Here is an 18,992-nt window from a genome sequence, read left to right as displayed (position 1 = left end):
TCTTTTTTTTTTTTTTTTTTTTTTTTAGCCTTTTGAAAACATTCTTCATTAATCAACAGGAATAATGAGAAATTTGAACCAAAACGCTCTAAATGGTTCCTAAAATAGTTGCAAATTTAGTAAATTACTTCATATTTTTGAGTTTTTCATATAGTTTTTTCCAGCTGTCATCTAGATCTCAGAGATAAATATGTAAAGATTAAATATTCTATTTGCCAATACAGCGTTGACTCTAAGAGAACATGTTATAGTCAATATTTGACACCCTTGTCATCAGTGAACATGTCATATTGTGTAATATCACACAATAGCTTTGGTTAAAACTAAATGAAGTCATGTTAACGTTTTAAAAGTTTTAAATGTGTTTAATGTGTTTCATGTTTTTAATGTGTTTAATGTTAACGTGTTAAAAAGCAGAGCAACAGGTTTACAGACCAGAAATTATCGAATCATTTTGTATTTCTCACTGAGGTGGAACAGAGGTGGAAAGGGGCATGACAAGAATAAAGCACATGCAGAGTAAACGTTTGGTTTCAACGCTGCTGTTAAGCAGCTGAAATGATCCACATCGCCTGGCGACTCGCCTCCAAGCTGCAGATTCCTTTCATCTGTCATCATTTGTCATTTTCACTGCAGCAGTGTGGAAAGATTTGATTTGATGTCACAGAAAACATTTATGGACTGACTTTCATATCGGGGACTTTAATCTGCCGTCAAGGTCAGGCTGAAACGTTTGAGGTCAGTATGTTGGAGATGTCTCAGATCTCCTCCCCTTCCAGCAAAGACTTATTTCTGCTCTGATGAAGTCTTCCCGTTCCCTCAGCAATAAGTTTTTCTTCATACAGATTCATGAGACGACGAGGTCTCCTGCTCCTCACTTGGCTCAATGAAATATTATGTGGTGATTTGATAGGAAATTCACACAATGTTCCATCATTTTGAGCAAGAGACTGATGATACTGGAATTCCCTTTGGCGCCAGTAGAGGTGATGGGAGAGAGGAAGATAATGCTCCCTTTCAAAGGTTGCTGCCCTCGTATGTCCAGGGCCGAATTAAAAGTGCACAGGCCCCTGGGCCCAGAGTGTTCCAGGGGCCCCCCTTCCTCACCGCAGCATTGGGAAAATTATAAATGATAAACTGTGAAATGACATTTCTAACATCTCTCAGCCAGTGGTACCAGTAGCAACACACTGGACACTGTGGTGTAACTATCTGGCTTTTATATACATTTTGTTTCATGTCCAAACTGCTGGTGTTTACCCTACATGGGCCCCAAGTGGGCGTGGGACCCTGGGCCTGTGCCCATAATAACCTGCACTGCTCTCAGTGCACCAAAAATGCACAATTATGAATTTTTAATCTAATAATTAAATAATAATAATAAATTAAAAAAAATAATAAATAAATAAATTATTAATAATAAATTAGTTGTTAATCAAATAATTTTTTTAATAAATTTTGAGAACATGACTGTCCAACAGCTGGAGTAGTGTTTGACAGTAGAGCTGTGTCATATACAAACGGCGACGTGATGATACTCCTGGAGCAACATTTTGTCCTTTACTGTACACACACACATAAGTTAACACACAAACCAAAGAACAAAGAGGAAGAAGAAGAAGCGGAGTGTGGCCTTGCCACACATTAAAAGTAAACTTAATCCTAAAATGAAAGGAGTAAAACAAAGACGTTGCTGGTATTGCAGACACGTCCAGCGTTCCTGGACATCTTTGTTTGAGCTCTTCTAAAGTGAATCTGCAGGATCTGCGGGGACTCCTCAAGCCAACATGGAAATCCCTCCAAGCCTAAAAACAGACGGAGACTTTCCAAAGTTTACATCCTGAGACGAGCACACAACACACGACACATGACACCGACCGTGTGCGGAAGACTGATGTTATCCTCGCTGACAGCAGACTACATGTGAATTTGGACGTGTTGCTTCATTAAGCAGTGAAGGTCAGACGCCGCGCTGCCATTCTGGCACCTACGTCTTAGAAACAGTGGCTGAATTTTATTTAAAAGAAAAAGCTTAACTTTGCCTTTAGACGTGTTTGTCGAGTTTTCTGTTATCAAAAATATTCTCATGTCAACCAGCTGTTGGATGTTTACAGTCGATCCATCTTTGTTATATATTTGGTCTTGCAGAGAAAGCAGGTTGTAGCTACTGAAGTCTTTCTGCTGCCGATGAATAATTATCTGATGAAAAAAGTGAGTTTATTAGCAGATAAATACGATAAAAGTAAAAGCCATGCTCCTCCAGGACTTTCAGCGTCTTTTCAGCATCTCTGTGTCGGGAAACTTGAATAACTTTTCATGAATTGCTGCGCTGCACGTTGAAGTTTGTGTCTTTTCCCTCCCCGACTTTCAGGCCATCTCTCTTTTACACTTCATTTCATCAATGTGTCGACTTTGTGCATCTCTTTGATCAAAGTGAATCCATTAAATCAACACCAGTAACATCTTCCAGGAAGTTGATTTACGCTTCTGATGTTTTTCCTTTACTTTGTTGGTCACTGACAGAAAAAAGAACGCTGTTGTGTTTGGCAGCTGGCGTTGTCCCAACCTGCACCTCCCCGTCAGACATGCAGCAGAAGCAAACAGATTATTTGTGTGAGAGGAAAATGTTCTCCTCTCTGAGTCTTTTGCTCGTCTCTCTTCCTGCAGTTCGACATGCAGAGGATCACCCTGGAGGAGCTGAAACACATCCTGTTCTATGCCTTCCGAGACCACCTGACCATGAAGGACATTGAAAACATCATCATCAACGAGGAAGAAAGCCTGAAGGAGAACTCTGGGAACTGTCAGACAGAGTTTGAGGGCGGTGAGTGAAAATCCCTGAGCTAGCTTCACACAGAGGCACTTAAACACATGTGTGTGCTTCAGACGTGATCTCTGCAGTGTGTGTGTGTGTGTACGGACAGAGAATGTATCCATGCTGTCAGAAAGAATTTGCGTTCTCACATCAAGATCTACGGCCAACAAAGTCCCAGCACACCTGCTGATTGATTGATTTGTAGCGTTGGTGGGACTGGTGTCAGCTGGTCAGCTGTTCTTCAGCGGCATGGATGAAATATGCATGACTTCCTTCTGCACAACCGGCCATCCAAGATTTATGGATATCCCAGCAGCAGAGGGCATTCTGGGACGTTCTCCCTCGCACCATTAAAGCAGCAAATGTCATTATTTCCTTGAATCTGATTAGAATTCAAAGCATTTCAGGATGTTTTGAAACAAGTCGACTTTTTCAGCCTAACAGGCAGAAAATGGACGCAAAACAAACTGAAAGGCTTTTTCAAGCAGGTGTAATGTGTGTGTGTGTGTGTGTGTGTGTGTGTGTGTGTGTGTGTGTGTGTGTGTGTGTGTGTGTGTGTGTGTGTGTGTGTGTGTGTGTGTGTGTGTCAAAGAAAGAAACAAACCAGTATGGGTTGAAAATAACTCAATCTGGTCCAAAAACAAATAGAAAAAAAAAAAAAAAGCCAACTGCAATAAGTACAAAATAAATTACAGAAAAGGAGTAAAACTGCTAAAATGTGTGACAGCTGAAACAATGAAGCGTCATCATCCTTACAGTTGCAGTAATCTGATTACCAAAGCAGACTAAAAGGGATTGTTTAGACTCAATTCAGTCAAATAGAATTTATAAAATTAGGAGGAAAGTTATTTTTTACTTACACTGAAATTGAAAACATGATTAAATTATGCTGGAAAATTCCCTTCACAAGTCCAAAACTCACTTATCTCTGCCGCAGCATCTCCTCTCTGTCTTTTCTCCGCTCCTGAACTGAAGCGTGAAGACAAAGCCACCATTAGCACCAGTCTGCCGCCAGATAGAAGCATTTTCAACAGAGGTGGTAGCGGACGGGACAGCTGATCGCTGGTTAGAGCACAACCAATAATATGAGCTGGAGTGAAGTACAAGGCGGGACGTGCAGCGGCGGGACGTGCAGCGGGATAGCAGGTGGAACTCCAGGACCTTGGGAACGATGGATTGGTCATTCTTGTTATAAAACAAAACCGTAACACGTCGACCAAAAACAGTTCCACGTGAAACAAAGAAGGAAATCACTTCTCAGGTTAACCTTCAAAAGGTTAATAAGCTTATTAAACACAAACTGAATGTCCAAACTCAAATTTCAAGTAGACATGATAAACATCTTCATTTAATATGCTTCATCATTAAATTCTGGATAAATGATTTAGCAAAAATCACCAGTGTCTTACTATTCTATCTAATTATAGTTGGTGAATAAGTCATCTACACTTTCAGGCTCTGATTATATTTAGTGGCTTTAAACCATCAGACATGTTTATTAAGTTTGAACATCACTATGTTATGCATGTTATGCATGTCGCAGCTTTGCAAAAAAAACGTGGTTCAGATAACAATAATCAGCTAATAAAACCGTCCTGGATCAGGAACAAATATTACAGAACATGTTTAAACATCCACACAGAAACCTAAAATTGTTTTAACATACAAACAACTGAGGCATAAATTAAACATGTCATACCTGGAACGGGATTTTATCAAGAAAGACACTCAGACATGATGCTTCAGCAGCTCTGGCGGGAATGAAACATGCGTGTAGAGCTTCCCTTCAGATCCGTCACGTACGAAATCACTAACCAGACCCAATTAACTGATTACAGATCGTCATAACCTTCCAGAGATTAACTGCTGGTTTACCAGGTACAAATCAGGATTTCACCCATAGAAAGATAGATAGATAGATGGGTAGACAGACAGATAGATGGATAGATGGATGGATAGACAGACAGATAGATGGATAGATGGATGGATAGACAGACAGACAGACAGACAGATAGATGGATAGATGGATGGATAGATAGACAGACAGATAGATGGATAAATGGATGGATAGATAGACAGACAGATAGATAGATGGATAGATAGACAGACAGATAGATGGATGGATGGATGGATAGACAGACAGATAGATGGATAGATGGGTGGATAGACAGACAGATAGATGGATAAATGGATGGATAGATAGACAGACAGATAGATAGATGGATGGGTAGACAGACAGATAGATAGATGGATAGATAGATAGACAGATAGATAGATGGATGGGTAGACAGACAGATAGATGGATGGATGGATAGACAGATAGATAGATGGATAGATAGATAGACAGATAGATGGATGGATGGATGGATAGACAGACAGATAGATGGATAGATGGGTGGATAGACAGACAGATAGATGGATAGATGGGTGGATAGACAGACAGATAGATGGATAGATGGATAGACAGACAGATAGATGGATAGATGGGTGGATAGACAGACAGATAGATGGATAGATGGATAGACAGACAGATAGATGGATAGATGGGTGGATAGACAGACAGATAGATGGATAGATGGGTGGATAGACAGACAGATAGATGGATAGATGGGTGGATAGACAGATAGATGGATAGATGGGTGGATAGACAGACAGATAGATGGATAGATGGGTGGATAGACAGACAGACAGATGGATAGATGGGTGGATAGACAGACAGATAGATGGATAGATGGGTGGATAGACAGACAGATAGATGGATAGATGGGTGGATAGACAGACAGATAGATGGATAGATGGGTGGATAGACAGACAGATAGATGGGTGGATAGACAGACAGATAGATGGATAGATGGGTGGATAGACAGACAGACAGATGGATAGATGGGTGGATAGACAGACAGACAGATGGATAGATGGGTGGATAGACAGACAGATAGATGGATAGATGGGTGGATAGACAGACAGACAGATGGATAGATGGGTGGATTGACAGACAGATAGATGGATAGATGGGTGGATAGACAGACAGATAGATGGATAGATGGGTGGATAGACAGACAGATAGATGGATAGATGGGTGGATAGACAGACAGATAGATGGGTGGATAGACAGACAGATAGATGGATAGATGGGTGGATAGACAGACAGATAGATGGATAGATGGGTGGATAGACAGACAGATAGATGGATAGATGGGTGGATAGACAGACAGACAGATGGATAGATGGGTGGATAGACAGACAGATAGATGGGTGGATAGACAGACAGATAGATGGATAGATGGGTGGATAGACAGACAGACAGATGGATAGATGGGTGGATAGACAGACAGACAGATGGATAGATGGGTGGATAGACAGACAGACAGATGGATAGATGGGTGGATAGACAGACAGATAGATGGATAGATGGGTGGATAGACAGACAGACAGATGGATAGATGGGTGGATAGACAGACAGATAGATGGATAGATGGGTGGATAGACAGACAGATAGATGGGTGGATAGACAGACAGATGGATAGATGGGTGGATAGACAGACAGACAGATGGATAGATGGGTGGATAGACAGACAGACAGATGGATAGATGGGTGGATAGACAGACAGATAGATGGATAGATGGGTGGATAGACAGACAGACAGATGGATAGATGGGTGGATAGACAGACAGATAGATGGATAGATGGGTGTGGAGGTGATACTGTGTTTAAACTCTCTTCCTGGAGACTTGGACTGACTCTTGTTGAGTTTCGGGACTCAGAGGGTTAATTCGAAGAACAAAACCGCTGATGAAAAGTGCAAACCGTTGTACTTAACAGCTGACTTTAATGTAAAACAGAAATTCCTTCACAGCTGCAGAAACGTGCTGAAGCAGCAGCTTTCTGGGGAAATACCTGGCAGCCAGGTGGAAGCATGGAAATCACCTCTGATCCATGAATGCAGCAGCTGTCATGCAGGACGTTGTGAAACCTGAAAGCAGCATCTCTGGCTAATGCTGAGTCACAGCACCACCAGCTCCCACATCCCCTGAAGGCAGCATGGATGAGCAAGGTCCCAACCCTTCATGTCACGCAGTGAGGCTCCCTTAACAAGACGGATCTGGCTAATGCTGCCTGTGTGAAGCTTTTTTTTCCCAGAAGAGTCGCGTTTCTTTGATGCTCAGAGCTGAAACAACCTTTAATGTCTCTTTCCTAACCTGAATTTCTGGATCCATCTAGTCCATGAAGGGATTTATTGGGGTTACTGAGGATGGACACAAATTTCCCCAACAGTATCAAGTTCTTAAAACTCGTACAGCGTGATGGCAGCATGATGTTCCTCCTAAGTTCATGATGACGGATGACCGCTGCAATACCCAACCGAGCAATCCATCGGTCACAAGGTCCCGGAGTTCCACCTGCTACACCAGACACCAAAATGTGCTCAGTCATGGACGAATCAATACACCATGTCACAGTGTGGTTCATACTAAACACAATTCATCATGCTACTCTAGTAGCTATTACATCAGCTTACTGATATATGAAGAAGCATATAAGGCACTTGATTTCCCTCTGGCTTCACCTCATTCTCCGATCAATATGCTGTGGCACTGAAAAACAGCAGCATAAAGACTGTAACCACTGATCCATGGAAGCCCACCAGGCTCTGAATCATTCTAAACAAATTGCACCAATAGCATAAAACGCAGAGCAACATGCTGGAGCAGCAGCTGTCCAGGGAAAAACCATAAAAATCCCCTCTGATGTGTGAATGCCACAGCTCCCGTACAGGTGTCTACAGCTAAAAGCATACTGTATATGTTTACAGCCGTGCTGCAGGTCTGCATCATTTGTTGCTGAATATCACATTTTGAGTTGTTGCTGTTGTAAGCGTCGAAACCCCCCCTGGAACACTAGTTTATTTTTTTTTAATGACTTTCCTTTAGAAGAAGGACGTGTAATTACCTTGTGATTCATGGTTTCAGGCTCAAACTTCCAGGTTTTTACTTGAAAGTAAAAACCGAGAAATTCCCGTTAAAATCATGTTTGCTTAAAGGAAGGATGCTGGAGATGCAGGCGTGTTGGAGAAGCTGCACGTAGTAGCTCTCCAGGACCAAACTGCAGCGCCGCTGACTTAAAGGTGGAGTATGTAAGATTTTCAATATTTTCAAAATAAATTAACTAATAAAATAACTACAATCATAATTAGATAGTTTTTTTAACATGTAGGTTCCAGTCTGTTCATATTTGATGCGTAATTAAATTGCAAGTTTAATTAATGACAAATGACAAAAAGCACATTTTTTTTACTGGTAGGCAAACATTTAAGAAGGTCTTTGTCATTAATTAAACTTGTAATTTAATAACACATCAAATATGGACAGACTGGAACCTGCATGTTTTAAAAAAAACTTTCTAATTATGATTTAGTTATTTTTTTAGTTAATTTTTTTTTAATATTGAAAATCTTACATACTTCACTTTTAAAGTTTCATTCATACTTATTTTATGTGCAGAAATAATAATTAAATCTCCATGTTTTAGATAATGTGTCCCTGTTAAACACAGGAAGAGCACAGAAACGTTCCTGCGAAGGAATCCAGTTTTCATTTAGCCATCTCTGGTGCCTTCAACACTAACACGGCTCTCCGTGGATGTTTGGCAGCTGCATCATTAATTTAAGGCTGCTGCTGGGATGTTAAGAAGCTGACAGCAGATTGAAGTGATGGCTCTGAGAGCCGATGTCTGGAGCACCAGTCTCCTCCTCCCTGCAGCTGAGCATATGTCCTCCTCACTGGAAACATGGTGCATCTGGACAGAAGAATTTCTTTTTATAAAACAGGCTGAACTCTAATAGATGATACATTAAATGGTGTCGGAGTTGCAGCGTGATTAAAAGCCAGAAGTCTGAGAAACAGCAGCTGAAGTGATCCTTCAAAGTTACAGAACTTCTGTAGTAATACTGTTTCTTTTCTGCAGTCGTCTTTAAACTGAAAAACTGGATCTAAATTCAGCAAATGTCACCTTAATCAACTTCTTTTTAACTCAGTGATCATTTTGTCTACATTTTGGCAAGCAGCATTCATGACTTTTCTTTTAAATCCGCTGTGTTTTCCTCTCCTTTTACTCTGTTGCATCCACTGCTGACCTTCATGCCTAAAAATGGCCCTGCATGAATAAATCCCTTTACGTCAGTCTTTCTGCTTCTTCTTTTCATAAATCACTTTAACAACTTGGGGTTAAATTTTATCATTAATTCATAAATTTCACTTTAATTATTTGAAATATTGCAAAAAACAAAAAGTGTCTGTGAGGTACTGAGCTGGAAGAGGGCACAAAGGTCAGTTCCTGACAAACGAAGGGAAAAACTTCCTTGTTCCAAATGTGTTGGATGTAGCTGTTTCTAATCACACAACTGTTTAAAACATGGATCAGTCAAACCATGGTGTTTGTGGAAGCATTTTGTGCCACAAAGAGGAAAAATCAGAGAAAACGTGACGCTCATCGAGCTCTGCTGATGTTCAGACAAACCGAAAAATGAAGACATTGCATCGATTCCTCACCGTGAGCTGTTCTACTGAACCAGAACCAGTTGGCTCGTAGACTCTGCGGCTTGAATTGATTTGACTCAAGGTTTAGATCTGAAGCTGACCGGTCGGAGTCATGTGAAGGAAGAAAACCTGGTGGCCTGGGTTTCCATGAGGACTCGTTTTAATGTGGGACCGGCTGAAGCAGGAGATGTCGGTCAACAGCTGACGCATGAATGTGGACGTGAGCACCATTTCCTCATAGAGAGACTGTAATGAAGCAGAACAGTAAATATACCCAGTTTTGTGTGCGGTAAGCTAAACAAAGAGCCATCTTGCAGCGTCTGAGTCATTTCAGTAAGTCTGTCCTTATGTGCAGTAATGGAAGCTGGAACAACGTAACGATGCAGCCTGAGCCTCATTAGGAAGGAAAATGTTGGTTTTTCTGCTCCACATTACAACAGCAGATAAGAAGCATTTTTCAACACTTCCGTACCTTGAATTAGAGTTAAAAATAGGCTGAGTGGGAGCAGAGTGGCTGCGGGTCAGCGGCCGAGCTTCTCTAATTACCTGGAGCTGGTAAAATAATCTGGGCTGCTTGACGTCCGTCTGCTCGGCGTGAGGAAGGAGAGCAGCCAGAGCTGAAGGCCGACTGAAGCAGAAAGGCCAGAGAGAAGCAGATCTCTTGTGACGGATGCTTTCATGCTTTCATTCAGTCTTTGAAGAGGATTTTATGCCAACCAGGACTTTTATTTGCTGATGTAGATTTTACTGCCAGGAGGCTAAATTCTCTTTAAAGAGCAGAATCTTCTCACTTCACTGCTGCTCCTGAAATTTTCCAACATCACGTGTTTCCCAGACTTTAAGTTTAAATGGATCTGAAACATCATCATGTCTGAAAAACATGTTATGATAAATGTTCAGCAAATTTCTTTATTCAGTTTTATTTTATTCAGCGCCTCGTAAACGAGAAGAGCTGACTCCAGCCAGGAAGAGATGACTCTTCAGAAAGGGTGGGACTACTTTTATGGTTGTAATGGAAAAATTTCTGTTATCAGTGATGAGGAGTCTGGCGGTAAAGTGAAAAGTGATTACAAAGTTTATTGAACAGAAAATAAGAAAAGACCATTACAGAGTTTACAAAGTCTGAAGAAGCCGTTCAGAGATCCGTTGCCAGATGTCTGAAGAGATTCTTCCTGAGAGGAATCGTAAACATCCTTATTAATCCTAGTAAGAATAAGTACAACCCCTATTATAAATCTGCGATATCCTAAACAATGTGGTTGTTTAGAATACATGGTGACCTGCTCTGTAAGTGATGACCCTACACAGGAAGAGCTGCCCGATTGCTTCAACCCTAAAACCCTCTCTCTAAGAGGAGAGCGCTGATAAAGGGATGTCTGGAGGCCGACGTCCCTGCCTTTCTCGCTATGATGGCTACAGCAGGAGCAGATTACTAACTACAGCCTTGAGGATGTTTATTAACTCATAAAAAAATACTGATTGGACCATTAGGTCAGTGTGACCGCCACATAGCCACTAGGAAATTGGACAATACAGTGTTGTTTATATGAATTTTCACAACATGGGCACACTGCGCCACCAATCACAAGAAAGAACAGGACCACGCCATTATGCAAGGGAGTGTCCTGAGACGGGCCAGACTCAGTTTCAACGCCACTGCATTCATATTTTTATACATCCCTTGCATGGTTGCTAGGCAACACATCCACCAGAGGCCAGGGTAGAGTTCAGAGTTCACCCCCCAGTTCCAGCATCAGTTTCAGACAACAGCAAACCAGAGATCGTGATAGAAGGACGTAGCGCAGCAGACGGCGGTGGTCTCTGTGCTCACTAAACACATCACAGTCAAAGAAGAATACAAACAGCTTTTCTTCTTTTACACTTTGGGAGCCATAAATTCAATTCAACTTTATTTGTATTCACAACAATGTTGTCACAGGGGACTTTACATACACGAATCAACATACACATCATCTTCATCTTCGTGCCGCTTATCCAGGATCGGGTCGCGGGGGCAGCAGCCTAAGCAGGGAAGCCCAGACTTCCCTCTCCCCAGCCACATTTGCCATCTCTGCGGGGGGGATCCCGAGGCGTTCCCAGGCCAGCCGAGAGGTATAATCCCTCCAGCGTGTCCTGGGTCTTCCCCGGGGTGTCCTCCGTCCTCCTCCAGGGACGTGCCTGGAACACCTCACCAGGGAGGTCCAGGAGGCATCCTGACCAGATGCCCGAGCCACCTCAACTGGTTCCTCTCGATGCGGAGGAGCAGCGGCTCTACTCTGAGCCCCTCCCGGATGACCGAGCTCCTCACCCTATCTCTAAGGGAGAGCCCGGCCACCCTGCGGAGGAAACTCATTTCAGCCGCCTGTATACGAGATCTGGTTCTTTCGGTCACGACCCACAGCTCATGACCATAGGTGAGGGTAGGAACGTAGATCGACTGGTAAATCGAGAGCTTCGCCTTCTGACTCAGCTCCTTCTTCACGACAGACCGGCGCAGAGTCTGCAAATCGCTCAAGTGAGAGCTGGAGATCACGACCAGATGAAGCTAACAGGACCACGTCATCTGCAAAAAGCAGAGACCCAATCCTGAGGCCACCAAGTCGGATCCCCTCAACACCTCGGCTGTGCCGAGAAATTCTGTCCATATAAGTTATGAACAGAATCGGTGATAAAGGGCAGCCTTGGTGGAGTCCAACCCTCACCGGAAACGAATCCGACTTACTACCGGCAATGCGAACCAAGCTCTGACACCTGTCATACAGGGACCGGAGAGCTCGCACAAGGGGGTCCGGTACTCCATACTCCCATAGTACCCCCACAGGAGCCCCCGGGGGACACGGTCGAATGCCTTATCCAGGTCCACAAAGCACATGTAAACTGGTTGGGCAAACTCCCATGCCCCCTCCAGGACCCCAAAGAGGGCAAAGAGCTGGTCCACTGTTCTGCAACCAGAACGAAAATTACACTGCTCCTCCTTAATCCGGGATTCGACTATCCGGTGGACCCTCCTCTCCAGGACCCCTGAATAGACCTTCCCAGGGAGGCTGAGGAGTGTGATTCCCCTATAATTGGAACACACACTCCGGTCCCCGGACTGGGGGACCACCACCCCAGTCTGCCAATCCAGCGGTACTGCCCCCGATGTCCACGCGATGCTGCTGAGGCGTGTCAGCCAGGACAGCCCCACAGCATCCAGAGCCTTAAGGAACTCCAGGCGGATCTCATCCACCCCCGGGGCCTTGCCGCCAAGGAGCTTTTTGACTACCTCAGCGACTTCAGCCCCAGAGATAGGAGAGTCCACCCCTGAGTCCCCCAGCTCTGCTTCCTCATCGGAAGACGTGTTGGTAGGATTGAGGAGGTCTTCGAAGTATTCCTTCCACCGACCCACAACGTCCCAAGTTGAGGTCAGCAGCTCCCCACCTCCATTGTACACAGTGTTGATGGAGCACTGCTTCCCCCTCCTGAGCCGCCGGATGGTGAACCAGAATCTCCTCAAATCGTCCGGAAGTCTTTCTCCATGGCCTCGCCGAACTCCTCCCATGCCCGAGTTTTTGCTTCGGCAACAGCCGAAGCCGCCCGCCGCTTAGCCCGTCGATACCCATCAGCTGCCTCCAGAGTCCCACAGGCCAAGAAGGCCCGATAGGACTCCTTCTTCAGCTTGACGGCATCCCTCACTGCTGGTGTCCACCAACGAGTCCTGGGATTACCGCCACGACAGGCACCAACGACCTCACTGCTCCGGCAATAGAGGCACGGAACCCAGCCCATTCGGACTCAATGTCCACCGCCTCACTCGGGACATGTTCGAAGCTCTGCTGAAGGTGGGAGTTGAAGCTCGCTTTGACAGGGGATTCAGCCAGACGTTCCCAGCAGACCCTCACAACACGTTTGGGCCTGCCAGATCTGACCGGCTTCCTCCCCACCATCTGAGCCAACTCACCACCAGGTGGTGATCAGTTGACAGCTCCGCCCCCCTCTTCACCCGAGTGTCCAAGGCATGTGGCCGCAGGTCCGACGATACGACTACAAAATCAATCATCGAACTGCGGTCCAGGGAATCCTGATGCCAGGTGTACATATGGACACTCTTATGTTGGAACATGGTGTTCGTTATAAACAATCCATGACGAGCACAGAAGTCCAATAACAAAACACCATTTGGGTTCAGAGGGGGGTGACCATGTCTCCCAATCACTCCCCTCCAGGTCTCACTGTCGTTGCCCACGTGAGCATTGAAGTCCCCCAGCAGAACAATGGAGTCCCCAGAAGGAGCACCCTCCAGCACTCCCTCCAAGGACTTCAGAAAGGGTGGGTACTCTGAACTGCTGTTTGGTGCATAAGCACAGACAACAGTCAGGACCCGTCCCCCCACCCGGAGGCGGAGGTAAACTACCCTTTCATCCACCGGGGTAAACTCCAAAGTGCAGGCACCAAGCTGGGGGCTGATGAGAATGCCCACACCTGCTCGGCGCCTCTCACCATGAGCAACTCCAGAGTGGAAGAAAGTCCAGCCCCTTTCGAGGGTTCTGGTTCCAGAGCCCAAGCCATGCGTCGAGGTGAGTCCAACTATATCTAGCCGGAACCGCTCAACCTCGCGCGGAAGCTCAGGCCCTTCCCCACCAGAGAGGTGACGTTCCACGTCCCTAGAGCCAGCTTCTGCAGCCGGGGATCAGACCGCCAGGGTCCCCGCCCCTTGCTGCCGCCCAGCTCACACTGCACCCGACCCCTACGGCTCCTCCCGCAGACGGTGAGCCCACGGGAGTTGGGGCCCATGTAACCCTTTCGGGCTGAGCCCGACCGGGCCCCATGGGTGAAGGCCCGGCCACCAGACGCTCGCTCTCGTACCCCGCCTCCGGGCCTGGCTCCAGAGGGAGGTCCCGGTAACCCGCGTCCGGGCAAGGGAACATTTCTGCCCGAGTTTTTGTTCATCATAGGGGTCTTGTGAGCCGTACTTGGTCTGGTCCCTCCCCTAGACACCTGTTTGCCATGGGTGACCCTACCAGGAGCATAAAGCCCCAGACAACATAGCTGCTAGGATCTTTGGGACACACAAACTCCTCCACCACAATAAGGTGATGGCTCAGGGAGGGGATACACATAATTTCAAGCCAATTCATACATATCCTATAATAGAAACCAACTGATTGCATCGAGTCATGACTTGGATCCAATCCCCCATCCTGAGCATGCATGAGGCGACAGTGGGAAGGAAAAAACTCCCCTTTAACAGGAAGAAAACCTCCAGCAGAACCCGGCTCAGGGAGGGCAGCTATAATGCTCAACACTGCCTCTGTGGTCTCTGGTGGTACTGCTCTATTTGCTCTGTCAGGGTTCAGATCCGAAAGGGTCTCAAAAATGGACCAAATTCTGCATGTTTATGATGTGGAAGTCAGAAATTCATCTTTTGCGTAAAACATTAATGAGCTTTAACACTAAGAGGAGACTGGATTTAAATTCCACGTCACGTTTGGAAAAAATGGAGGAATTAAACGAACATTTCCCTCTGGTGTGAATAAAGTCCGTCCGACTTTCACCTTTTTATCAGATTTATTTGTCGTTCTGTTCGTGATTCTGTTTAGTAGTTCATTTGAAGGTGTTGAAAACCTGTAAAGAAAGGTTAATAGAAACACTACAGAAGCCTCCAAACACAGAACCAGTCTAAGCTACTTTAGGAACCCATCAGTAAAACTTAGATCTGATAAATCCAGGTCATTCTGATGTAAATCTTGTCTTATTTGATGTTTTCATGGTGATGAACAGTATGAATGAACGTGTTGTGCATACATATTTAATGTTTTTATTGTGTCTGTAGCTCTGTCTCCTTTGCAAATGAACAGATAAACTGTTTTTATAATTGTAAATCCAGGTTTTCTGGAAATTATCTGTTGATGCAGAACACCCCCCTTTTTCCTGGTGTTTTTCTCTCCATGTATTTCTGCCCTCTCACCTGGATTGCCCTGCAGGTGTGTTGGGTGTTTACTGTAATGTCTCTAACTGGCTGAGGCAGGTGGCTGGCCTCCCTCTGCAGGCTTCTGTTGGAGGTTTCCTTCAGGCAGGCAGCTTTCTCTCCACTCTGTAGAGTTACCATTAAGAGTTACTGGTTTTTATCTTCATATAAAAAGCAGCAGGGTGGCGTTTGTTTAACACACAGGTACGATGTGTGTCTGAATCCCGCATTTCCTCTCAGTAAATGCTTTTCCTGACTCATACTGCTGCTAGCTTAGAGGTCTTCCCATGCTCAGCGTTGCTTTCAGGAAAGTCAGCTTCTCACAACTTCATGTCATGTAGCCGCTCAGATCGAAGGTGTTGCTGCAGTCGCAACATGTTCATGCTTCAGAGATGTCATTTATGTAACTTGTGGATAAGTTCCCGAATGACCAAATATAGGATGAAGATTGAAGACGACCAATGAGAATGAAAGAAACGAGACAAGGAGGACATGAGAGGGCCAAACCCACCAGAGTAAAAGCTCTGACGGACTTACTGAAGTTCTGTTTGCTGGCTCTCTGGTACGTCTGCTTGGTGTGTGAACGTCTGCACAGGCCTGATGACAGCAGCCTCATGTGGCTTAACGTTGAAAAGGTCACGCCACGATCTCCTGCAAAAGAGCAGCAACATCACAGCAGTGAAACCCACAACGAAGCCACGGAGAAATTCCCAACAGAGTCGACCTCGGCAGTCTCACAAAAGCAAAGTTCCTGCACTGAGCCAGATGCAACAGAAAGCTCAGACCGTCAGCGGTCTCCGGTTCTGCACAGATACAACTTAGTTTTATTTAGAACTACATCAGTGTGTGACATCTCCAAACTTTCTCCAGCACGATTTCTCAGCTGCAGGTAGTTGGACACAAAGCAGGAAGAACGAGACAGCAGGAGGCTGATCTGACCAATTTTTGATATGATGAAAGGTTGTTTGTGTCTTTCCTCTTTTCTTTCAGACAGACTGATTCTCTCGTCTCATATTCAGACACAATTCTGTCTCTTTCTGTCTCGTAATAAACCTAAGTTCCTTCTGGGGACTGATCTGGTTGTTGAAGATAGTTCCTATGCAGCTTTTCTCCTTTTGTTTGCTGGAAACATTAAAGACACACCGCCTGTTTTCCGGCAAGTCGCCCCCTGGCGATGGCTAATTTGACTCAGATCTTCCCAACCAACCAGTAGAAGACAGTCTCATCCTGACTCTTCCCTTGTCTTGCTCTGTTTCTGTTCCTCTCTCTTTGCTGAATCAGCGATGGTCATGTTCAGAACCACCTGTGTGATTTTACCTGCTTGCTAGCATGTGATGTGGTGTGTGAAATGAATCTCGGCTGCATCACACGACATCCTGGGACAAAAGGTTATGAAGTGGAGTTTCACAGCCTCGGGATGCTGCTGGGCAGCGACGCCTCCAGAAATGAAAACGATGAAAGGAACTGTACCATCATTTTCTCATCCTGGAGGTTTTTCTCATGCCAGAGATCGGGCAGAGGGGAGCCCGCATGTCCTGTGGGGACGCTTCTGGCTGGATACATTCAGGACTCATGAGCCAGGTGGAGACCGATGTGTCTGGCGGTTCTGTCCTCTGAGGACGTGGAGGATGTTTACATCTTTGGATTATTGGGGATCGGGATTCTGCTGATTGACACTGGTGGAGTTCTGATCTACCTGAAGACCCGTGAGATTCTGGCAACAACTAGCGGGCTGCCAGAATTCTGCAACGAAATGTGCCGAGCTAGCAGTGCACAGACTCATGTGCTGACTGGACTCGATCGTAAGCAGGATACCAGCTTGGCCCAGACTGGTCATCTTTCGTCGGTCCCAGAGCTGGTACGCAGAATCTACAACAACATGGATGTCTGCTAGGATTGGTGGAAATTGACCTCCCCATTCGACTGTTTGGAGCTGCCAGCCTGAGATCGGCTATGGACTCAGGGCCAAGGGCAAATTGTTTTCCTCACCTGGAACCCAAACAACAATCATATCTGGATTCGGCTTCCCAGCGGCCTTAGACCGGTGCAACCCCCCTGAGAACAGAAGAAGAGATGTTCATAGAAGCTCTGTCCCACCTCCTCAACCGCCCCTCGCCCTTTCCCACCTGACTCACTGCCTCCCTGGACTTTGTGTGTCTTTCTGAGTTTGTGCTGAAGTGTATGAGGTTTTTTTCCTGTCTCTCCAGACTGCACCATCTAGCGGCGTGGTCTGGAGTTACATGACCTTTTTTTTCCTCGACCCCCCCAGGATGAACAGCGGGGTGTTCATCCTGCTTCATGGCTGCTTTTGTCCTTGTCTCATGTCTTCTGGACTCTCTTTGGCTGTTGCTCCTTGTTGATCTGCAGGCTGCCACATGTCAACAGGCTTCAGATCTTCTCTCACATGGTTGTAGCATTCATGACAACAGGCTGAAGACCTGGACCTGGATTTGTCTGCTACGTGAAAATGGAGTAAATAATGTTGTAGTGTGAAGGTTCTACCTTTTATGGATCTGCCAGGTTTTAACCAGCATCTGGATGTCTTCCTTAAGCTGTAGAAACACCTGGAATTTTAACTGGGGCTGTCTGCAGATGTGTAAAAAGAAAAAAGTTTATAAAAACTAATGAAAATAAACAAATATTTATTCATTTAAATGGCAGGAACTTTCCATGATCTGATCATCGAAGCCGGAATGATTTATTTCTGCAGCTTCAAGGTTTCCTACACCTGACAGCCTAATTGGGCTTTTATGTGTTGGCTGGTGCTGAGTCCATGCCTGCAAACTGTGACGCTTACCTCCGTGTTCCTCTCTGCTGGTAATTTCCCAGCAACCCTCTGATCACTGAGCAGGGATCCAGAGCTGTTCCTTCTGCCCGGCAACTCGAACGTGAGCTCACACCTCCAGCTTTCATCCCGGCTGCCCTGAAACTTTCCCTGTGGAGTCCTGACTTCCTGCACATGAATTTAAAGACTGATCAGCTGCAGCTTGGTGTCTCTTCATCGTCTCCTTCTTCTGGGTGCAGATGGAAATGTTCAGCAGTTGTTTTTTTATTTCTGGCATTCATCTGTTTGTTCACTTCTCGTTTCTCTTTCAGTTCATCCCTCTAAGAAGAACCGGCAGACGTGCGTAAGGAAGAGCCTCATCTGCGCTTTCGCCATGGCGTTCATCATCAGCGTCATGCTCATCGCAGCCAATCAGATGCTGAGGAATGGCATGGAGTAGCCATGCCCACTGGGAGCTGGAAACAAACCAGCCTGCATGTGCATGCCGGTGGGTGAGGACATGTCCCCCGTTGATAGGAAAAGAACCACAAGGAAAAATACAGAAATAATCATCAGCTAAATCTGTTTTTAAAGTCGTGCTTAGTCTTTTTTCAAACCAGAGGCACGTCTCCACCTGACGTCCAGTTAAACCATGAAGCCAGCATGAGGAGTCATGCACTACTCCTCCCCCTTTACTCCTACACGGACTCTCAAGGGCTGACATTCATATTATCCACTGTCGTCTGTTTCCCTAATGCAATAAAGAGAAAAAATAGAATTAAAAGTGAGTGCAGGAGTTGAGAGCTGCCAGATTTTCCAGCAGGTGAGATGTGACCTGCTGACCTGTCAGCCGCCAGGAGTCTCGTGAGCTACCGGGGCGTCAGTCCGAGCCCCAGAAGAGACTGAAAGTGAGAAAACAGCAGCACTCT

General features: G+C 45.4%; 1 protein-coding gene across 1 annotated transcript in view; it reads left to right on the top strand.

Annotated features, from left to right (window-relative positions):
- Positions 1 to 18,523, top strand: part of LOC306760502 (calcium-binding protein 8-like) — a gene marked incomplete at both ends in the record, with an annotated part of 84,543 nt that extends 66,020 nt beyond the window's left edge. The window contains 2 exons of the mRNA XM_079246370.1: positions 2,668 to 2,824; positions 18,396 to 18,523. Coding sequence (XP_079102496.1) covers positions 2,668 to 2,824; positions 18,396 to 18,523 — 285 coding nt within the window. The remainder of the gene's footprint in view (positions 1 to 2,667; positions 2,825 to 18,395) is intronic.
- Positions 18,524 to 18,992: the final 469 nt, after the last annotated feature.

Source organism: Telmatherina bonti (genome assembly GCF_933228915.1).
Source record: "Telmatherina bonti genome assembly, chromosome: 9".
Taxonomy (NCBI): domain Eukaryota; kingdom Metazoa; phylum Chordata; class Actinopteri; order Atheriniformes; family Telmatherinidae; genus Telmatherina; species Telmatherina bonti.
Note: the sequence above shows the minus strand (reverse complement) of the source record. Positions and strands in the feature narration are given on the sequence as shown.